The sequence below is a fragment of the Cygnus olor genome, chromosome 12, assembly GCF_009769625.2.
Source record: "Cygnus olor isolate bCygOlo1 chromosome 12, bCygOlo1.pri.v2, whole genome shotgun sequence".
Lineage (NCBI taxonomy): Eukaryota > Metazoa > Chordata > Aves > Anseriformes > Anatidae > Cygnus > Cygnus olor.
In genome coordinates, this window is record NC_049180.1 from 1,150,428 (window position 1) to 1,171,330 (window position 20,903).

The window sequence follows — 20,903 nt, forward strand, 5'->3', positions numbered from 1 at the left end:
CTTTGCACGGACTTGTGAGGGAACGGAGGTGCCACGGTGAAAGCCCTGATGGCCGTGTGCCAGCGTGGCAGACGTAACCTGCAACACCCCCGTAAGGGTCGGCTCTGCAGAGACGGGAAATCGGCAACACGGACTGGAGGTGCGGGTGGCTTTGTGGCCACGTTCCTTTGGAGCTAGTGCTGGGTAGGAGGCTGTTCGGAAACACCTGGCTTCCCCTCTGCCCTTCAGCAGCTGCTGGCACGAGCTTCCCCCGCCATCTGTCAGTGGCTGTGCGTTTCCCTGCCCTGCTGCTCCTGCAGCTCCTTCACTTGTGCTGGAGCAGCCCCAGGCGGACAGGACCGCCCTGAGCTTGCAGGGCTCGTTCCAGGCTTGGTGAGAAGAAACGAGCGCTGCGTCAGGAATCGCCAGTGTGAGGAAGAGCCCGCAGCGCGCCCGGGTGGAAGAAGACAAGACGGGCACAGAGCGTGTTCTCCGTGTTCTCTCCCCTCCCCTGCTCTGGGCTCTTGCCCCGGCTGCCCCAGGCAAACACGCGGTGTGCCAGAGGAGAGCAGCGGGGCAGCAGCGCGCCCTGCCCAGCCGGCCTGCGAAGGGCTGCGCGTGCTTCTTGGAGTGAAACGTTTGTGCTGAAGCATCTCGCTCACGAGCGCTGCGGTTCCTCTGCAAGAGGGGCGAGGCCGGCTGGGAACAGGAGGCCCAGCGCTGTGCACCGGGAGCTGCTGCTGGTGACCGTGGCGCTTCCTCGCAGCACCCTCAGCAGAAGGGTTCGGCTGGGTGAGCTCCGGCGTGGAAACACCAGCCCGACCCCGCCGTGCACGGAGAGCACCTCGAGGAGCGGAGCCTGCTCCGCGCTCCTGCTGCCGCCAGCCCCAGCGCTGCCAGGTGACAGCGGGGAGCGAGCGGCGGCGCAGGCGCCGTTAATGATTACCCCCCCCCAGGCTCCCTGCTCCTGCCCCGGCTGCAGGCTGGAAGCAGCATGCTGCTGCTGGCTCTCCTGCTCCTGGTGCCGCCGGGCCCCGCCGGGTGCCCCAGGACCGAGCCCCTGAGCGGGTCCAGCGACGAGCCCCTCTTCCGCGGCGCGGATCGCTACGACTTCGCCGTCATCGTCCCCGCCGGCGCCGCCGAGTGCTTCTGGCAGTTTGCGCACCAGAGCGGCAACTTCTTCTTCAGCTACGAGGTGAGGGCTGCGGGATGGGTTCTGCGAGGCTGTAAGTGCGGCGCCTCTGCTAATGGGGCTAATGGGGTCGGGAACGGGGCGCTGGGTCAGTCCCACAGCGGCTCTATGGCCAGTGGCAGCTGGCGGGTCCTGCAGCGCGCACGTCTCCCCCTGCCTGGTCCAGGCCGGCGCAGGAAAGGAAGGGGCCCTTACCTTGCAGGATGACGGCCACGTGCCGGCTGAGCTCCAGACGTGCTGTCCTCGGGGCGGCGGCGGTTTGCCCTGCGTGGGGAAGGGCCTTGGTCGCGCTGGGGAATGGCTGCGGTGACTCGGATGGCTGCTCTTGCGGACTGAGACTTTTTTTTTTTTTGAGGCAGCTTTGTTTTCATCATCAAGCCTTTTTTTTCCTCAAGTACCTGCTCTAAAACCCTAAGTAGGTGTGGAGCAAGCAGATGCTGAGTGCTCCAGCTGTGGTGCCTGTGCACCCCAAGGGAGCTCAGGTTGATGAGCAGCTGGCTCTTTGGGAGCGCTGCCCTTCACTGAGCTGCTGGAGGCCGTTGCAGGAGACCTCGGCTTTCCTCGGAGCACCTGAAGGAGCGTTGAAGGTCCCCGCGCAGCCATATCTGCTTCTCCCTGTGCTTGGTCGCCTTCCCACGAGGGAAACTCCAGCCCCTTTATCTCCTGTTTACACTGCCCTGGCTGAAGGGGAGCGGGGCAGAGCCACCACCCTGCGCCAGGCAGCGGCCGCGCGGTGCTCGCACGTGGGGACTTAGCACGAGCCCAGCTCCGTCCCCAAACGTGTGCTCGCCCAGCCCAGAGCACCGACAGCAGTGGCTGTGGGCAGCAGGGAGCTGCGCCAGGAGCTGCTCTGCGGGGCTGATGGTGTGCGTGGAGCCTTGCTGGCCCTCCTGGGACCAACAGCAACCCTAGGTCTGCGTGAGCACCAGGAGCAGGGACAAGGAACCTCCGTTCAGGGTTAAATTTCTCAGTGCCATATCTTTGACTCTTGTTTTTCTCCTCGTTACTTGTAGCTGGCAGCTCACACAAGCATTTTTGTTCCTGGCCTTGGGGCACAGCCGGCCCCCTCAGCTCCCCAGCGATGGCCAAACCCCTCCCCAGGCCCTGCTGGGCTCCTGCCCCGCTCACTCCGCTCTCCGCTTCCCTGGGTGCGGAGCTGGGCACACAAACACCCTTAGGCAGCGCCCTGCAGGGTGGGGACGGGATCCCCACGGGGCAGGGCACTGTTTGCTATCCCCTGCCCGCAGGTCCAGCGGGCGACGGGCTTCGCCAACAGCAGGATCATCCTGGCCACAGCGAGCGACCCCAACGGCTTCCAGATCGGCGCTTCCCAGGACGTGCGAGGACAGATCAACTTCCCCACCAGGGAGACAGGTCCCTGCTGCCCTGGTCCCTGCTGCCCTGGTCCCCGCCAGGGCCGGGAGGCTGCTGCCTGCGGTCTGGGGGCTGTGAGCTCCCCGGGCACCCTCCCTGCAGTGTTGGCTTGAAGCAGCTGCAGCTCTGCCACCCAGGGGACAAAACTCCCCGCTTCTCTCTGCAGGTTTCTACCAGCTGTGCCTGGACAACCAGCATAACCACTTCGGCTTCATGCAGGTGTACCTCAACTTTGGTGTCTACTACGATGGCTTCAACGTGGAGAGGGAGCAGCCAGCAGAGAGGAGGCAGCTGAATGACACCTTGGAGGCCATCGGGGTAAGTGCCGCTTCCACCACAGAGCGCTTTGAAACAGCGCGTGTCAGGCAGACCCCAAACGGGCTGGAAATAAAGAAAGCAGCGAGGCTGCCCGTCCCATCCTGGGAACGGAGGATCCCAGCGGTATCCAGGGCCGGGATCCAGGTTGGGGAGCGGCGAGGGCCCTGCGCTGGTGTGCCAAGCGTGCTGCTCATGGGCTGGCTTCCGGCAGTCCTGCAGGGATGGGCAAGTCCTTCCCGAGGGACCCAAGAAGGGCGTTTGTCACTGCCTGACGTGTTGCAGCTTAACTCGGTGCTGAGCCCCCTGCGGCAGCGCCTCCTTTCCTCTCCCGCTGCGTTGTGTCTGCAGGTCAGCATTCACAAGCTGCAGCTCCACATCTTCCACATGTGGCGGTTCTACAACTTTGCCCGGATGAGGAAAGGGGCCGACTCCTTCCTGCTCGAGTCCAACTACCACTACGTCAACTGCTGGTCGATGGCGCAGAGCTGTGTCATTGTCCTCTCGGGGGTCCTGCAGCTTTACTTCTTGAAGCGTCTCTTCAACGTGCAGGGCTCCAGCAAGCCGAGGTGCTGACAGCGCCCCGACGGGAGCGGCGCTCAGCCTGCCTCTGCCCGCAGCACTGGGACCGAGCTGCATCAGCCCCTCCTGCTGCGTGCTGAGAGGGGGGAGAGCCTGGATCCTGCGCTGGGAGGTGGCGCGGCTGGAAGCAGAGCTCACCCAGCCTCTAGCTCCAGCCCTGCCTTAACTGAAGTTACCTCCTAACCAAAATAAACAAAACACCCCTTTGTATCTGCGCAGCAGTTTGTTCTGTGTCTACCAGCTTTTAGGCAGTGTCTCAACCTGCCTTTTTTGGTTATAAACCCAATAAAAAAACGCTCTAACACGCTTGCTTTGTTGAGGGAGGGGGTAGCGCTGGCTGCCCTCCCTCTGTACCAGCCTGTGGGGCGAGCCCTGCCCTGCGGGCAGCTGCCTGCCCTCCTCCTCCCTCCCGTAACAGAGCCCTCAGCCTGCGACAGCTCAACCCGCAGCAGGGGGGGCCCTGCTCTGGCTTCATCTGCTTAGCCTCACGAGGTGCTGTGCTGCTTGGGGTTCACCCCCCGTGTACCACTGGGGATGCCTCAACCCCAGGCAGGCGTCAAGGCTGAGAAGTGACTGACAGGAGACAACAGCGCTTCGGGGGAAGGATCAGGCTTTATGCAACCGTCTGGTGCCTCCTCCTCACGTGCGTGGTGACAGCCCCCTGCCCGGGGTGAGCTCCTGGCAGCTCTGCACGCTGCTGCCGCGCAGGGGGCAGGACAAGTCCCTTCTGCCCAGAAACGCTCACAGCTCCCGAGCGCCCGCGCTCCCCTAGGTCAGCGTGTCTTCGCTCCGCACGTACTCCCCGACGTCGGCCTGGTGGAACACCACGATCGCCATGGGGTCCACCTTCCGGCAGTCCTGGGTGGACTTTGCAGCTACCCCAAACCCCTGGGGAAAAAAAAAGAGCAAAGGGAGGTTTCTGCACCCCGGCCCCCGTGCCTGGCAGCAGGAGGCGGGGGGCTCACCAGCGGGACGTCGGCCATGGAGTACACCACCACGCCCTGGTACTGCGCCGTGTTCTCCGTGATGCGGCCCAGGCCCGACTTCAGCACGTGGTTGCCGTAGAGGAAGGACTGCTCGGAGCCGGGCTTCACCCACACCTTGTACTGCAAGAGAGGCGCCATGAGCGAGCGGCCGGGGGGCCGAGGGGCCGAGCCGGCCGGGGGAGCGCGCCCCACCTTGGCGTAGGGCGCGAGGAAATCCAGCGCCGTGACGTTGAGCCGGAACTTCTGCGTCTTGGTGAACTTGCCGAAGCAGGTGCCCAGCGCCACCAGGCTGTCCCGGGGGATGCTGGCCGCCCCCTTCAGCAGCTTCTCACTGCCGGGGGACACGGGGCTGAGGGGGCGGCGGGGCGGCAGGGACGGGCCCCGCCGGCCGCGGCCCCCGGCTCACCTCACGTAGTAGACGCGGTCGCGGTGCAGGCGGAAGCAGTAGGTGCCGTCGGGGCGCTCCACCAGCAGCTGGATGTTCTCGCCGATGCTGCGGGACGGGCGGCGTCTGACCCCACCTGCCGACGGCCCGGCCCCAGCCCCAACCCCCGTGTCCCCCCCGGTCCCCCCTGCCCCGAGCCCTCGCCCCCATCCTGGTGCCCTCCCCTGGTCCCGGTGCCCCAACCCCGGTGCCTCCCAGTTCTGCCCCCCGGACCCTCCTGCCTGGTGCCTCCCGGTACTTCCCCCCCAGTAACCCTGTCCCGGTGCCCCCCTCCCCTCCACCGATAACCTTCGTCCCGGTGCCCCTCCCCATCCCGGTGCCGTCCTGGTAGCCCCCATCCTGGTTCCCCCCGGTGCTGCCTCTCCATCCCGGTACTCCCCCACCTGGTACCCCCCCTCCCGGTACCCCCTGGTACCCCGTCCCAGTGTCCCTCCCCATCCCGGTGTCTCACCCCCCTCTGGTAACCCCTCCCCTGGTGCCCCCCCCCGTGCCGTTCTGGTAAACCCCTCCCGGTGCCTCCTGTCCCGGTTTCCCCCGGTGCCTCCCCCGGTACCCCCCCGGTCCCGGTACCCACCCCAGTCCGGGTGCCCTCCCGGTCCCGGTACCCCCCCCCAGTCCCGGTGCCCCCCCCTTGGTCCCGGTACCCACCCCCGCAATCCCGTTACCCCTGCCAGTCCCGGTGCCCTCCCTCAACCCCGATGCCCCTCCTCGGTCCTGGTATCCCCTCCCGGTCCCGGTACCACCCCCCGTCCCGCTACCCTCCAAGTCCCGGTACCCCCCTGGTCCCATTACCCCCCCAGGTCCCGGTGCCCTCCCCCAATCCCGATGCCCCCCCTGGTCCCGGTACCCCCCCCCCCCCCGGTCCCGGTGCCCCCCCCCGGTCCCGGTACCCCCCCCCCCCCCGGTCCCGGTGCCCCCCCCCGGTCCCGGTACCCACCCCCGCAATCCCGGTACCCCCCCCCCAGTCCCGGTACCCCCCCGGTCCCGGTGCCCTCCCCCAACCCCGATGCCCCCCCCCGGTCCCGGTACCCCCCCCAAGTCCTGGTACCCTCCCGGTCCCGGTACCACCCCCCGTCCCGCTACCCTCCAAGTCCCGGTACCCCCCCGGTCCCATTACCCCCCCCGGTCCCGGTACCCCCCCCCGCTCTCGGTGCCCCCCCGCTCTCGGTGCCCCCCCGCTCCCGGTGCCCGCTCACTATCTCCCGAGCTTCTCGAACACCGCCCGCGTCTCCGCCTCGGTGAGCGGCCGCATCTCCCCTCGCCGCGCACGCGGGGGCCCGGCCGGAAGCGGAACCGGAGGGGCCAGAACCGGAACCGGCGGGGCCGGAACCCGCGGCGGCGGCGCAGCGGGAGGCGGCGGCGGCGGCGGCGGCGGGGGCCGGGCGCGATGGCGGCGGAGGAGGCGCGGCTGCTGGCCTGGCTGCGCGGCCCGGCGGCGGCGGGGCCCGGCGGCGCCCAGCTCTCCGCCTACGTGGCCGAGCTGGCGGCGCTGGGGCTGGCGGAGCTGGGCCGGGAGCCGGCGCGGCTGGCGGCGGAGCGGGCGCGGGTCGGGGCGGAGACGCGGCGCTTGGCCTTCGAGCACTACCGGGCCTTCATCCGCTCCGCGGAGTGCACCGGGCGCGCCGGCCGAGGCTTCGGCGGCATCGAGAGCCGCCTCGGCAGCCTGCTGGACCGCCTGCCCGCCCTGCAGGACGCCTGCCGGTGCGGGGACCGGGGGCCGGGGGGGGCGCCGGGAGCCGGTGTCAGCGCTGGGGACGGGGAGGGGAGGCCGGGGGGCGGGGGGGGGCCTGAGCGGGGCTCGGGACCCCCGCGCCGATCCCGTCCCGTCCCCGCAGGAACTTCGTGCGCGACGCCGAGGCCATCGCCTGCAGCCGGCGGATGAACAGCCTGACGCTGAACCGGCACACGGAGATCCTGGAGATCCTGGAGATCCCGCAGCTCATGGACACCTGCGTCCGCAACCGCTACTACGAGGAGGCGCTGGAGCTGGCTGCCTACGTGCGGCGGCTGGAGAAGAAGCACAGCAGCATCCCCGTGATCCAGGTGCGCCCGCCCTGCACCCGCCGCGCTGCCGTCCCCCGGTCCCCGTGGCTGAGTTCTCGCTAAGCCTGCTCCAAGGAACCTGCTTTGGCAGCGGGGTTGGACCCGATGATCTTTCGAGGTCCCTTCCAACCCCTACAATTCTGTGATTCTCTCCCTCCCCAGGGCATCGTGGCCGAGGTGCGCCAGTCCACCCAGCTGATGCTGAACGAGCTCATCCAGCAGCTCCGCACCAACATCCCGCTGCCCACCTGCCTGCGGGTCATCGGCTACCTGCGGCGCATGGACGTCTTCACGGAGGCTGAGCTGCGCATCAAGTTCCTGCAGGCGCGGGACGCCTGGCTGCGCTCCATCCAGGCCTCCATCCCCGAGGACGACCCCTACTTTCACCTCACCAAGACGGTCGAGACCTGCCGCGTCCACCTCTTTGACATCGTCACTCAGTATCGTGCCATCTTCTCTGACGAGGAGCCGCTCCTGGCCCCCGACCAGCCCACCCTCAACGAGGGGGCCATCTTCCACGGCTGGGTGCTGCAGAAGGTCTCCGAGTTCCTGCAGGTGCTGGAGCGCGACCTGCAGCGAGGGGTGGGCGGCCGCCTGGACTCGCTGCTGGGGCAGTGCATGTACTTCGGCCTCTCCTTCAGCAGGGTGGGGGCTGATTTCCGCGGGCAGCTGGCCCCCATCTTCCAGCGCGTCGCCGCCGCCACCTTCAGCGAGGCAGTGGAGGAGGCGGTGGAGAAGTTCCAGGAGGAGATGAATTCCTACACGCTCATCTCCGCCCCGGCCGTGCTGGGCAGCGCGGCGGCCGTGCCGATACCCACGGCCCAGCCGGGGACGCTGCAGCCGCCCATGGTGCTGCTGGACTTCCCGCCCCTCGCCTGCTTCCTCAACGGCCTCCTGGTCGCCTTCAACGATCTGCGGCTCTGCTGCCCCATCGCCCTGGCCCAGGACGTGGCCGCCTGCCTGCAGGACGCCCTCAGCAAGGTGAGGTGCTGGGGCTCGGAGCTGTGCCCAGCTCCTGCTTTGTCTTGGCAGAGCGGCAGAAGATGAGGACAGTCTCTTCTTGCCTGAAATATTGCCTTTGTCTAAGTGGTTGCGTCACTGTGGAAGAGAAGCCGCTGTTTTCCTGGGGGGGCTGCTCCGGGCCCTTGGAGATTAACAGGATTAATGGCTCTGTCTTCCTCCTTCAGGTGACCAAAATAATCCTGGCTTTCCACCGGGCAGAGGAAGCGGCGTTCAGTGGCCGTGAGCAGGAGCTCTTTGTCCAGTTCTGCACGGCGTTCCTGGAAGATCTGCTCCCCTACCTGAACCGCTGCCTCCAGGTGCTCTTCCCTCCGGCCCAGATCGCGCAGGCGCTGGGTAAGGCCCTGCTGTGGGAGGTGTCGCGGCGGGGACGCGGTGCCGCTGTGCCTCAGGACCGTGCCCAGCCCTCTCTCTGTGTCCCGCAGGCGTTCCCCCGGCCCAGCTGCAGCGCTTCGGCCGGCTGGGCTGCGTCGACGTGGCCGCCATCAGGGAGCTGCTGGCCGCCGTCCTGCCAGCCCGGGAGGCAGAGCCGCTGCCGGGCGAGGAGGAGCCGGTGCTGCAGAGCGCTGTGCCCGCAGCGGCCCCGTGCCCACCGCAGCAGCAGGAGGAGGGGGCCGTGGTGGGGGAGCCCCCGGCAGCACAGGGCCAGGAGGACCCCACGGACCCCGCGGCGGGGGCTCTGCTGCCGGACGCGCCGCCAGCCGTGAGCTAGCGGGGAAGGGACCGCGCTGCACGGTGACACGGTGACACGTCTGTCCCTGCGTGTGGCTGCCCGGGGGACGGCTGAAAAGGGGACAGCCGGGGGGGGACAGCTGAAAAAGGACAGCGGGGGGGGCACAGCCCCGGTTGCCCGGTGGGGCTGCGTGGTGGGGTCTGCGCCCGCCGTGCCCGCAGCAATAAACCCGTGCCACCGCCGTGCCTGGGGCTGCTCCTGGTGCTCCGTGGGGCCGCGTCCTCCCTCTCGGTGCCTCCCCCCGGTGCTCCCGGTGCCGCCCCCGCCCCGCCCCCCGCGTCACGTCCGTCCTTAAGATGGCGGTGGCGGTGCGGCGGCTGCGCCCGGTGGCGGCCCCGGGGGGCTCCCGGTGCTGCGGGGCCGCTTCGTGGGGGGCCCGGGAGCGCTCGTACTGGCAGGCCCTGCGGCGGCGGGTGCTGGGCCCCCCCGTGCCGCCCTTCTCGGAGCCGTGCCAGGTGGGCACACCGGTGCTGCGCGCCCCCGCCGCCGCCGTGCCCGCGGAGCAGCTGGGCAGCCCCGAGCTGCGGGCGCTGGCGGCGGCGTTGGCATCGGGGCTGCGGCGGGGCCCGTGCGTGGGGCTGAGCGCCCCGCAGCTCGGCGTGCCCCTGCGGGTCTTCGCCGCCGAGCTGTCGCCCGCCCGCTGCAGCCGCTACCCCGCGGCGCTGCGCAGCGCCCAGCGCATCGAGCCCTTCCCGCTGCGCGTCCTCGTCAACCCCGCGCTCCGCGTGCTCGACGCCCGCCTCGTCACCGCGCCCGAGGGCTGCGCCAGCCTCCGCGGCTTCTCCGCCTGCGTGCCGCGGCACTGGGCCGTGCACGTCTCCGGTACGGCTCCCCCGGTACCCCACCGATCCCCCGATCCCCTTCCCGGTCCGATACCGGTCCGACCCCGCTCTCCCGCCGCAGGCGTGGACGAGAGCGGGCAGCCGGTGAGCTGGGAGGCGTCGGGCTGGGCCGCCCGCGTCATCCAGCACGAGCTGGACCACCTGGACGGCGTGCTCTTCATCGACCGCATGGACAGCCGCACCTTCGCCAACACCGCCTGGAGCCAGCTCCTCGACTGACGCCGCACGGCAGCGGCACCGGGCACCCCCAGCACGGCTTCATCGCGGCAACACAGCGCGCGGTGCGGCGCCCCCCCCCCCCCCCCCCGCCTCGTGTCCTGTCTGCAAACTGGGGTGTGCTGGGCCTCGTCCGCCCCCCCCTGCCCCCAGCAGCACCCAGGCCATGGGAGGGAAGGGGCTGGGGTGCAGGCTGCTGGCTGGGGGGATGCGGGGTGGGGGGGGGGTGTCCTGCAGCTGGGCACCGTCTGAAGCTTTTGGATTGTTTTTATTTTCATATAAACAAGACAGAACCCGAAGCAGCATTAATTTAAAAAATAAAAAAGAGCAGGAAGAAGAGAGGGGAGCAGTAGGAGGAGCACCCGGCTGCACTGGGGCCCCCCGCCCCCCCCCCCCCCCCAGTAGTGTCAGCCCCCCCCACCCCGGGCAGCGCTCCCCTGCCCCGCCGGGTGCTGAAGTGAGCGGGGTTGAGCTGTGAGCTGCGGGTGAGCCTGTTTGGCACGGCCGCCTGCCGGGGCGCAGGGAGGGGGGGTGGGGGGGGGGCGCGGGTGCCCCAGCCCCACCGCCCGCTGCCGAGGCCCTTATCCCTCCTGCCCAAAGTCCTCTGTGAATTTCTTCACCTTCAGGAGGTCCTCGGCGTTCACCGTGGGGCGGGTGGTGGCCAGGGAGCGCAGCATGTCCGACTGCAACACAGGGAGGCGGGCGGCCGCTCAGAGGGGGGTGGCAGTGTGCTGAGGCTGTGCCCCCGTCCCCGCCGGGCACCAGGGTGCTGCCGCAGGGCAGGCAGGGGGGGGACCTGGGGCTGCCCGCTTCGGCGCGTGAGGTGCTGAGCCTGCTGAAGCCACCATGCGCCTCCGCCAGTCCCCGAGGCAGGCGGTGGCTCAGGAGGAGGAACCGGTAGGGCCGGGGCCGCAGCATTGCTGAGCCGGGGCCAGGCCTCACGGCGGCCGAGCGCCGGGGCCGGGTCGGAGCCCCACTCACCATGCAGACGATGGGCTCCATCAGCTTGTCGCTGGGCACCTCCATCCAGGTCATCTCGATGGCCCCCGGGTCCCCGGGCGAGCACGGCGTCAGGAGGTCGTCCACGATGAGGTTGGGGTTGGTGCGGGAGGGACCGCGGACCTGGCGCAGAGGCAGGCGGTGCTGGGGGGGGGAGGGGGGGGGGGGGCCAGCACCCACTCCCCTGCAGCGGGCAGCCCCCGGCCCCCCACTCACCTTCTTGAAGTGCATGGCCGACTGCACCTTGCGGACGGGCTGCATCAGGGCGTCCCGCACGATGATGCTGATGTCGGCCCCCGAGTAGCCCTCGGTCTTGCGGGCCAGCTCGTGAATGTTGGCGTCCGTCAGCGAGTGCGGCGTGTTGCCCAGGTGCAGCTTGAACATCTGGGCGCGCGCCGCCTCCTCGGGCAGCGGGATGTAAATGCGCTTCTCGAACCTGAGCGCGGCACGGTGGGGGGGGTCAGGGGATGCGCCCCCACTGCTGCCAGACCTTGCAGCCCCGCGGGGCACAGCGTGGTGCCGCGTTTTGGGGCACTGCGGAGGAATTGCGTGCTGCTCACCTCCTCCTGATGGCCGAGTCCAGCACCCAGGGGATGTTGGTGGCGCCGAGCACCAGGATGCCATCGCTGCTGTTGCCCACACCTGCCCCGGGAAACAGAAGGTGGACACTTGAGAGGGATCCCTGAAGGGTTGGCTCCACCAGCCCCCACCCTGCCCCATATCCCCCCCTCACCCCATAGTGCACCCGCCGGGGGAGCCCCACGCACCCTGCATCTGCACCAGGAACTCCGTCTTGATGCGCCGGGCCGCCTCGCTCTCGTTCTCGTTGCGGGAGCCGCACAGCGAGTCCACCTCGTCGATGAAGATGATGGAGGGCTTGTGCTGCCTCGCCAGCTCAAAGAGGTTCTTCACCAGCCTGGGCACAGAGGCAGGTGCTGGGTCCCCACGCCCCGAGCACTGGGCAAGGGACCACGGCCCCACGCTGCCCAGGGGGGCGAGCCCCACGCACCGCCGCTTCCTCCTGCCCCTGCCCGCCCTGGCAGCAGCCCCTCAGGCAGCCCGCAGCCCCGTGACAGCTTACTTCTCGCTCTCTCCCAGCCACTTTGACATCAGGTCTGAGGATGACACGGAGAAGAAGGTGGAGTTGTTGGCTTCGGTGGCCACGGCCTTGGCCAGGTAGGACTTGCCAGTGCCAGGGGGCCCGAAGAGCAGAATCCCTCGCCAGGGCGTGCGCTTCCCTGCGACAGAGCCCAGCGTCAAAGCTTCTGTGCAGGGACCTTGGGGCCCCCAGGGACATACATCCCCGCTGCTCTGGGTCACCTCCCTGCATGCACACGCCCCAGCTGCTGCCCCTCGCCGTGGGGCCCGAGGCCCTTCTTCACAGGCGAGCGGCAGCCGCGGCGCTGCCGGTGACTCTCACCGGTAAACAGGTGTGGGAACTTGATGGGCAGGATCACGGCTTCCTTCAGGGCCTCCTTGGCTCCCTCCAGGCCAGCCACGTCACTCCACCGCACGTTGGGCTTCTCCATCATGATGGCACCTGCGAGGCGGCGGTGAGAGCCCCCCCGTCCCCCCACAACCCCCCCACAACCCCACGCAGCCAGGCCCACCCGACCCCCCCGGGCACCGAGCCCCGGCCACCACAGCCACCCCCTGCGACGGCTTCGGGCGCCGCGCACGACGGCGCCCGCTGCGGCCAGCCGGCCCCCTACCCATCAGCTGCTCCTGCAGCTTCTTCTTCTCCGGGTTCTCGCCCTCGCTGTCGCTGTCGCTCCTGGGGAAGAGGGGAGGAGGGGAGGGGAGGCCGTGCCGCGAGGAGGGCAGGTGCTGAGGCCGGGCCGGGCCCTGGGCACCCCCACGCACCCCTTGTTGTCGTTCTGGGCCTCCTTGACGGGCTTCCTGCCCTGCCTCTCCTTGCTGCGCAGGTAGTCCTTCAGCTTCTCGGCGCGGTCCAGGTACTGCATGCACTTGGCGCGGATGCTCTCCTTGGCCTTGTCGCTCTGCGCCTCATCTGCGGGGACCCGGAGCCGTCACCCGCTGCCCCGCCGGGGCCGGGCCGTGCCGGGGGGGGCCGTGCAGCGGCGGGGCTCACATTTGATGGCGTGCAGGAAGTACTCCACGGCGTGCTGGTACAGCCGCAGCGCCTCCTCGTAGTTCTTGGCCTTGTCCTCCTCCGTGGCCTTGGTCACCAGGTCGATGGCTTTCTGCCGGGGGCGGGGGGGGGGCCGCCGTCAGCCGGGGCCTGCGGGGGGGCAGCCGGCGGGGCGCGGCCGCCCGCAGCGGGACCGGGGCCGGAGCCGGGGCCGGAGCCGGGGCCGGGGCCGGGCAGGGCCGGGCCTTCCCCTCGGCCGGTCCCGGCGGGGCGGGAGGTACCTGCAGGGTGGACGTGGTCATCGCATCGCACGGTGGCGGCCGCCGTTGGCTCGGCGCGGCCCTGCCCTGCCCTGCCCTGCCCTGCCCGGAACGGAACGGAACGGCCCTGCCCGGCCCCGTTCGGCCCGGCCCGGCGCGGCTCTGGGCGGCGGGGCCCTGCCGGGACCGCCCGCGACTGCGGCTCTGGGCGGCGGCGGCGGCGGCGGCAGCGCCCCCTGCTGGCACCCGCCGGGACCGCGGGGCGGGGCGGCGATGGACGCGCCCCTCCGTTAGCCCCGCCCCCCTCCAGCAAGCCCCGCCCCCCGCTGCTCCGCCCCGCCCCGCCCCGCGTGCACAGTGCGGGCGGGCACGGGTACGGGGCGCGTGCACGGGTACGGGGCGCGTGCACGGCGCTGTGCGTGCACTGTACGGACACCCAGCGTGCGTCTTACACGGCGTGCACACCCTGCAGCGTGCGCAGCTTGCACACGCGCACACACCTTGCACAGCGCGCGCACGCCTTACAGCGTGCATAGCGCGCAGTGTGCAGCCCTTACACACACAGTGCCTACCTTGCACGCACAGTGCGCATGCCTTACACAGTGTGTAGCCCTTACACAGCGTGCACACACCTTTACACAGTGTGCGTGCCTTGCACACACAGTGCACACACCTTACACAGTGTGCAGCCCTTACACAGTGTGCACAGCACACACCCAGCCTGCGTGCCTTACACAGCATGCACACACCATGTACAGTGTGCATACCTTGCACACACAGTGCACACACTTTCCAGTGTGCATCCCTTACACACGGTGTGCGTAGCGCACACACAGTGCATACCCTGCACACACAGTGCCCACACCTTCCACGGTGCACACACCTTACACACACAGTGCACAGCACACACACACCCAGCACACACACCGCATACACACACACACACAGTGCACACACCCCCACGCACACCCGCAGCCCCCACACTGTGCACACCCTGTGCACCCCCGGCCCACACCCACTGCCCACCCCCTGTGCACGATGCCCACACACCCCCCCAGGCAGCGCATGCCCCGAGCACCCCCCAGCACGCAGTGTGTGCGTGCAGCACGCTGGGCGTGCAGACACGTGCATGGTGTGTGCAACGGCTCCCCGTGCACAGCACCCGCCGGCTGTGCCGTGCCGTACCCCACAGTCCCAGGAGCAAGAGTGAGAGCCCAGACACGGAGGTTTTGTATAAATAGCGATTTACAAAGAGTACAAAAATAGAAGGGGCTGCGCGGCCCGGGGCCGTGGGGAGGGGGCTCTGCCTGCGGCGCACCCCAGGGCCCGCGGAGCCCCGCGGGAAGCAGAAACGGTTGCGGAGGAGGTTGGCCGGGGGCGTGACGGGGACACCCCCGGCCCCCAGCGCCTGTCCCCACGCGAGGGTCAGAGGTAAAGTACAAAAAGCAAAAGTGCATAAATCTGCGCCCCCCCCCCCTCCCCAGGGGCCCCGCAGCCCCCAGCCCGGGGCGACCCCGAACCCAGGAAGGAGACGGCGTTTGTTTCTGGCTCTTAGAGTTTGGGAGCAGCACGGAGGGGGCCCGAGCCCCCTGCCCGCACCAGCACCGTGGGACCGGGTCCCGGCGTTCCCCTGAGTGCCCAAATTTTTAAGACAAGACCCCCGAGGGGGGCGAGCAGCCGCACGCAGCGCCCAGCCCAGTCTCGTGGGGCGCGGGGAGCAGCGGCCCCGCTCCAAGGCACAGGCGGTGAGATGGGAGATGGCTTCGGGACCGGGGGGTGCTGCTGGAGCCCCCCCGTGCCGCGGCAGGGGGCAGTCCCGGCCCCAAGGCACTGGTGCGGCGGGAGGGGAGGCGGGGGCTCTGTGCTTCCTCCGGCTGCTTTGTGCTGCGGGGTTGGGGTCGGGGGCTCCGGGGCCGTCGCCTACACCAGCAGCCCCATGCGGGTGACTTTGGCCGAGAGGAAGGTGTGCAAGATGAAGACGATGGGCTTGGGGCAGGAGTGCAGGTCCAGCGCCTGCGGAGGGAAGGGGAGAGCGGCGTCAGAGCGCGGGGGCACCCCTGGCACCACGACCCCGGCGGTGCCTCAGAGCCTTGGGGGGGGGTCCCGTCCTCACCAGCTCCCCCTCGGGGCCCCCAAAGTCCAGGTAGAGGGTCCTGATGCCGTCGTCCGCCGACATCTTCAGCTTCTCGTAGGGGTAGCGGAAGAGGACGCTGCCGCCCCCCTCCTCGCGGCAGACGGTGAAGCCGCCCTCGTAGTGGATGCAGAGCTTCACCTCCTGCCCGCCCAGCGTGCAGCCTGCGGGCACAGGCAGGCCTCTGGGTCCCTGCGTGCACCCGAGGCAGCCCTGGCACTGCCCTTGTGCCATCGCCACTCTGGTGGCCTCGGGGATGTGAACCCAGCGGGGCTGAGTCCCTGGTTTGGGGAGCGAGCGTCCCCAGGTTGCGGGGGTCCTGCCTCACCCACCCCAGCACTGCCCCCGGGCGGCGGAGGAGGCAGGGAGGCAGTCACGCTGAGTGCCCCCACTGCTGCCAGCAGTGCTTTGGGGACACGGAACCTGCCGCTTCCCAGCCCCATCCCGTTCCCTGCGGGCAGAGCCCCCCGCTGCCAGCGCGCACTCACCCACGGACACCTCCTTGATGAGCTCGGCCGCGGCGTGGCAGCCCTGCACCAGCACCCGCGTCCAGCAGGAGAGGTCCCGGTGCGTCTCCACGCGGAAGACGTGCATCTCGATGCCCTGCCGCGAGCCCGTCCGGGTGGCGAAGGTGAGGTCGGAGCCCAGCGAGGGCGAGCGGCGGCCCGAGCCCGAGTGCACCAGCCTGGGGACGGACGGGGGACGTCAGGGGCGCGGGGACAGCGCCGTGCCCCACGCGTGCGGCCGCAGCCCCCCGTCCCCAGCCCACCTGGTGGCCACCAGCGGGTAGCTGTGGCACGGCGAGGCCCAGGCGTCGCGCGTCCAGGGCATGGCGTCGTAGAGCAGCAGGTCCTTCTCTGTCACCGCCATCAGGACCGGCCGCCACTGCTGCCGCCCGCCGTCCAGGCGCGCCTGACGGAGACGGGGTCACGGTGAGGGGCAGCCACAGCCCCCAGCAGCCAAATCCCCGGCCTCGCGGGGTGAGGACACCGCCGCACGGTGCCAGCCTGGGGACCGCGTCCCCCGAGCGCCCGCGTACCTGCTCGGCCAGCCAGGCGATGTGCTTCACCTCGCGGCCGCCCGCGCCGCCGCCCAGCGTGGCGTTGAGCTCGGCCAGCACCTGCGGCAGCAGGGCGGTGATGTTGGCGTGCAGCGCCGTGAACCAGGAGTGCGCCGTGGCCGTGTCCTTGCAGCGCAGGATCAGCGTGTTCCTGCTGTCCGGCGAGTGCAGCTCGATCAGCCTGCAGGGGACAGGGCACTAGGACGGGGTGCAGCGGGGTGCGTCCTTGTCCCCCCCCCCCACCGCCACCCACACACGACGGGGCCGCCCAGCCAAGCAGGACCTGGCCCAACGCCTGCAAACGCAGCCGGACGCGGGGCTCGGGGCGGGCGGGCTGCCAGCGCCGCGGGGGCCCGGGGAGGGGGCACGGCGCAGCCCTGGGCCCCGGCCAAACCGCCGAGCATTTCCTGAGCGCCGCCGCGACGCGTCCCGGGAACCCCCCCCTGCCTCCCCCTCACCGGTTCTCCAGGTCGGGCATGCTGAGGTTCCTGGCGGCGAAGCACATCTTGAGCGGGATGACCTTGCGGTCCCGGGCGCCGTGGTGCTTGGGCGAGCCCGAGTCCTCGCTGCCGCTCAGGCTGGGCGACTGCGGGGCGGCCCCCTCCCAGGGCAGGTCCGACACCAGCGACGGCTTCTTAATGTAGGGCGTCACCTCCCGCATGAACTTCACTGGGGACGGAGCAACGGGCAGCGTTAGGGATGGGGGATCCCGCGGGGACCGGAGCGCGGAGGGATGGGGACGCCCCCCAGCGCCGGGGAGCCGCGACCCCCGGCTGGGAGCCGGCGGCGCGAGGGGCGCGGGGGTCTCGTCCCGGTACCGTCAGGGCGCGGGGATCGGAAGGGGCCGGCGGCGCAGCACAATGGGCCGGGCGGGAGGTCAGGCTGCAGCCCATCCTGGCCCGCCCTGCAGGACACCACTGTCCAAGTTTCCAGCGCCACAGGCGCTCGAGGCCCCCGGGAGCGGGAGGAGGACGAGGACTTTCCAGCCAGGATGTCCCCGGCTCCGTGCTCCTCTCCAGGCCGGGAGGAAGGAAGGAGACACCGGCTCCGTTTCCCCCACGGACCGTCCCTCCCCAAACAGGCAGCAGCACGGCCCCGCCGAGCGCAGCGGCGTGCCAGGACGCAGCTCGCTGACACCCATTGCTCACTGGGTGCTGACCCCACGGCGCCCACGCAGCCCCCAGCCGGCCGAGCTCCTCGGGCTCGCCAGCACAAGCGGCCCCGCGCGGGGCCCTGCTCCCTGCTGTCACGCTCGGGGAACTCCAACTCGTTCAAGATGTCAGGGAGCGTCGGCGCCAGCGAGCGTGCGGCGCTGCGTGCCAGAGCAGGGCTGAGGACGAGCAGGAAAGCCGCACGCACGGCTAGGGCCGGGGGTTCCCAACCTCTGCAGCTGCCGCCCTGGTCTGGCTGCGAGGGAGAAGGAGCCGCGCTGGGAACAGCAGCCCCGGTACGCCACAGGGCAGCAGGGAATTAAAATCGGAAAAAAAAAAGCAAATAAGCTCTAATCTGCTGTGAAATACGGCTGCAAAATGCAGCTCCCCGTGGCCAAGTAGGCCATGCATAGCCACGGGGGAAGCACCGCAGGCGGCGGGCAGCAGTGCTGCTGTGGTGCCCGTGCAGGGCAGCGCGACGCGGGGGCAGCGGGGCTGCAGACCTTGGGCAGCGGGAGGGGGACGCGCTGCCACGAGCCGCCTGCCCTTGCTGCGGGCAGCCAAGGAGTTAATATTAGCCTCCCGCCGCGCTTATCCCCGGATTACGCCTTCGCCACGCACCTTTAATCCCCAGCGGGCAGCGCAGCGCCCAAGGTGGACGGGTGCGGGCAGGGGGCTCAGGGGGCAGCGTCCCCCCGGGGGCCGCTCAGCAGCTGGCGGCCAGATGTTGGCGGCCTCCAGCCTCCAGCCGAGGTTGGGGACGGGGAGCAGAGCACGCACTGGCCGTGCAACCACGGCACAGCAAACCACCGCCAGGCCAGCAGGCTACGGGTGGCCAGGGATGGTAAAACCACCCCAGCAGTTTGCCTCCTGCAGCAGCCGAGCCCCGGCCGCCCCCTCGGCACGGCGTGCCGGGCTGCGCAGGCTCGGCCACCACAGGAAGCGCGCCCCAGCCCCGAGGTGGCCGGCAGCGGGTGGGGTGGCTGCAGCCAGCCTCTGCCCGGGGACACCGCCTGGGCAGTGCTCCTGCATGGCACAGGCAGGGAGCCCCCGTGCCGGTGGGGTGCAGGGGGCACGGCACCTGCAGGGCCCCGTCCTGGCACGGCTGTCGTGGCACGGCACGGCCCGGCCCGCCTACGCGCTCACCGCAAAGGAAACCCAGCGCTGCTGCACCCTCGCGCAGCCTGCCGCAGGAAGGCGGCTGCTCCCCCTGCGTGCACCCAGCGGGCTCGCGCTGGTGTCAGCAGGGCTGAGACCCCCGAGTGCTCCCTGGCACCGCTGACCCTGGCCCCGCACAGCCCCCTCCCGCTGGCACCGCAGCGGTTTCCCCACCCATGGGCGCGGGTTTGCCCTCACAACCCTTCTTCCCCTTTGCCAACTTCCCCAGCCAGCAGGGCCCAAGGGCTCAGAGCTCGGCCCCCAGCTCCTGCTGAAACGCAGCAGGGCTCCTCTCCACTGCGCCACAAGCACACCGGGTCGCACCATGCGGCGTGCTGGCAGCCCCAGGAGGAGGGCACCCACTGCAGGTCCCCACAATAACGCCCAGCGCTGGAGAGCAGGCGCAGGGCTCGGTGCTGGAGCTCCTGAGCACCACGGCCCCTGCCAGCGCTTTTGGGGCCTCCCAAGGACAGCGCAGCCGGCACCAAAGTCTCCAACCCTTTTTGGAGGGGCGCTGCTGGGCGCTGCTGGGTCCTCTTCCAGGCCCTGAGCAGCCCCACGCACCCCCAGAGCGGAGATTGTCCCACGGGACAGGAAGGGGCAGCCGTGCCCAGCGGCTGGCTGGGGAGCGAGGGACAGACACTCGTGGGGCTCCTGCGGGACAGGACCGAGTGGCACGGTGCCAGACGGGAGCGGAGGGGCACGGTGCCGGAGGCAGAGGAGAGGCAGCAAATCCGGCACGGGGCACCCGCGGGGCGCTCAGGCGACAAGTCCGCGTCTGCTCTGCCAAAAACAACAGCGGGCGGCCGCGGGCTGGGAGGCGAGGTGGGAGCCTCGTCCCCTCCTCGTCCCCCGGTGCCCCGGGGCCCTCGGGGGCAGCTGAGCCGCGCAAATCCCCGCACGCCCTCGCACCGGCACGCGGCCCCGGCGGGTGTCAGGACAGGAGGGCGCGCGGGGCACCGGGGACCCGTGCAGGCACCGGTGGCACCGGCAGTGCCGCACCGGGCAGGTCCTGCCCCAGCTTGCCGGGGAACAGGTCGGGCAGGAGGCGGCCGCTGTGCCGGGCCAGCCCTGCGCCGGCTTCACCGCAGGCACCGAGCCCGGGCGCTGCCGCCCTCGGAGCCGCACCGGGGCTGGGCACCACGGGGAGCCCCCGGGGCACCGCGGCCGAGCCCGGGGGGCACCGGGTGACACGGCAGCTGGGGGTCCCAGCTCTGTCGGGGGGGTGTCCCCGTCCCCGTCCCCAGCCCAGGAGGGGGACACCCCTATACCCTGCCACCAGCGGGGACACGACCGGGCCCCCCACGGTGAGCGGGGGCGGGACAGGCGGGGAGGCCACGACCGGGACTGGGAAACGAGGGGGGGGCAGAGAGCCGGCAACGGGGCGCGGGGGGCGGAGGGAGGGGACACCGGGGGGGGACACGGGGGACGGGGAAGGGACACCGGAGGCCGGGCGGGGACACCGGGGGGGACACCGGGGACCGGGGCGGGGGGACACGGGGGGTGCCGCTACCTTCCAGGACGACTTCCCTCCCGGCTCGCTTCAGCGCCTGCACGGCCTGGTCGTGGGTGGCGTCGCGGAGGTCGACGCCGTTAACGGCGAGGATGGCGTCGCCCAGGCGCAGCTCCCCGCTGCGCTCCGCCGCCAGCCCCGGGAAGATGCGGGAGATGAGCACGGGCATGCGGTTCTCGCGGCCGCCCTTGATGCTGATGCCGAGCCCGCCCGCCTCCGCCTTCACCACCCGCACCCGCCGCACGCCGCCGCCGGTTCCGCCGCTCCCGGCCGGTTCCGCCGCTCCGCCGCCGTTGGGCACGCCGTTGAGCTGCTCGGCCGCCGGCTCGCCGGGCTCGGCCGTGAGGCTCAGCGCCTCGCCGCTCAGCTCGGCCGCCACCCGCACCCAGCGCTCCCGCAGCAGCAGCTCCAGCAGCCCCGCCTTGGCGGCGCGCGTCCACACGGCCATGCCGCCGCTGCGCCGGGCGGGCGGGCGGGCGGGCGCGGGGCGGCCGGGGGCGGGGCGGCCGGGGACACGCCCCCGCCCGCATGGCGCCGCGCCATTGGGCCGGCGGGACGGAGGGGGCGGGGCGCCGGTGGGGGGCGCCGCCCTGATTGGCGGAGAGGGCGGGAGGAGGCGGGGTCACGCCGCGCTAAGGGAGAGCGGAGCGCCCCGCCGCCGCGGCCCGGCACCGGCGCCCGCCCCCCGAGACCGCCCCGTCCCCCTCCGGGACCGGCCCGGGACCGGCGCCCGCCCCCAGCCCCACACGGTACCGGGACCGCCCCCCCCGCACCCGCACCCCGGCCCGGTACCGGCGCCCTCCACACGCCCC

At 70.8% G+C, this 20,903-nt stretch overlaps 6 protein-coding genes across 7 annotated transcripts; 3 read left to right on the forward strand and 3 right to left on the reverse strand.

The window, feature by feature from the left end:
* Positions 1 to 48: 48 nt before the first annotated feature.
* TMED6 (transmembrane p24 trafficking protein 6) lies at positions 49 to 3,648 on the forward strand. Its single transcript, XM_040571545.1, has 5 exons — positions 49 to 123; positions 962 to 1,174; positions 2,419 to 2,545; positions 2,712 to 2,863; positions 3,212 to 3,648. Exons 1-5 carry the CDS (start codon positions 49 to 51, stop codon positions 3,434 to 3,436), a joined length of 792 nt encoding a protein of 263 aa, XP_040427479.1. The 3' UTR covers positions 3,437 to 3,648.
* A 390-nt stretch (positions 3,649 to 4,038) lies between these two features.
* NIP7 (nucleolar pre-rRNA processing protein NIP7) lies at positions 4,039 to 6,238 on the reverse strand. Of its 2 annotated transcripts, XM_040570998.1 has the most exons (5): positions 6,070 to 6,238; positions 4,835 to 4,921; positions 4,621 to 4,759; positions 4,408 to 4,548; positions 4,039 to 4,330 (listed from the first exon to the last, which is right to left on the reverse strand). In XM_040570998.1, the coding sequence occupies exons 1-5, from the start codon at positions 6,123 to 6,125 to the stop codon at positions 4,211 to 4,213; spliced, it is 543 nt and encodes a 180-aa protein (XP_040426932.1). In that variant the 5' UTR covers positions 6,126 to 6,238; the 3' UTR covers positions 4,039 to 4,210. The 2 variants fall into 2 exon arrangements, with proteins under 2 accessions (XP_040426932.1, XP_040426930.1); XM_040570996.1 differs by having other exon boundaries at positions 4,408 to 4,759; positions 6,070 to 6,228.
* Positions 6,239 to 6,260: 22 nt separating this feature from the next.
* COG8 (component of oligomeric golgi complex 8) lies at positions 6,261 to 8,851 on the forward strand. The gene is made up of 5 exons (XM_040571008.1): positions 6,261 to 6,574; positions 6,709 to 6,916; positions 7,079 to 7,897; positions 8,104 to 8,272; positions 8,362 to 8,851. Exons 1-5 carry the CDS (start codon positions 6,261 to 6,263, stop codon positions 8,646 to 8,648), a joined length of 1,797 nt encoding a protein of 598 aa, XP_040426942.1. The 3' UTR covers positions 8,649 to 8,851.
* Positions 8,852 to 8,950: 99 nt separating this feature from the next.
* PDF (peptide deformylase, mitochondrial) lies at positions 8,951 to 9,983 on the forward strand. Its single transcript, XM_040571010.1, has 2 exons — positions 8,951 to 9,491; positions 9,573 to 9,983. The coding sequence occupies exons 1-2, from the start codon at positions 8,966 to 8,968 to the stop codon at positions 9,728 to 9,730; spliced, it is 684 nt and encodes a 227-aa protein (XP_040426944.1). The 5' UTR covers positions 8,951 to 8,965; the 3' UTR covers positions 9,731 to 9,983.
* VPS4A (vacuolar protein sorting 4 homolog A) lies at positions 9,977 to 13,257 on the reverse strand. Its single transcript, XM_040571009.1, has 11 exons — positions 13,100 to 13,257; positions 12,819 to 12,930; positions 12,590 to 12,737; positions 12,439 to 12,500; positions 12,147 to 12,266; positions 11,808 to 11,964; positions 11,494 to 11,642; positions 11,287 to 11,368; positions 10,943 to 11,162; positions 10,709 to 10,849; positions 9,977 to 10,410 (listed from the first exon to the last, which is right to left on the reverse strand). Exons 1-11 carry the CDS (start codon positions 13,118 to 13,120, stop codon positions 10,309 to 10,311), a joined length of 1,314 nt encoding a protein of 437 aa, XP_040426943.1. The 5' UTR covers positions 13,121 to 13,257; the 3' UTR covers positions 9,977 to 10,308.
* A 1,568-nt stretch (positions 13,258 to 14,825) lies between these two features.
* SNTB2 (syntrophin beta 2) lies at positions 14,826 to 20,564 on the reverse strand. Its single transcript, XM_040571402.1, has 7 exons — positions 20,092 to 20,564; positions 16,728 to 16,938; positions 16,249 to 16,450; positions 15,979 to 16,121; positions 15,698 to 15,894; positions 15,192 to 15,373; positions 14,826 to 15,091 (listed from the first exon to the last, which is right to left on the reverse strand). Exons 1-7 carry the CDS (start codon positions 20,537 to 20,539, stop codon positions 14,999 to 15,001), a joined length of 1,476 nt encoding a protein of 491 aa, XP_040427336.1. The 5' UTR covers positions 20,540 to 20,564; the 3' UTR covers positions 14,826 to 14,998.
* Between the last annotated feature and the right edge of the window lie 339 nt (positions 20,565 to 20,903).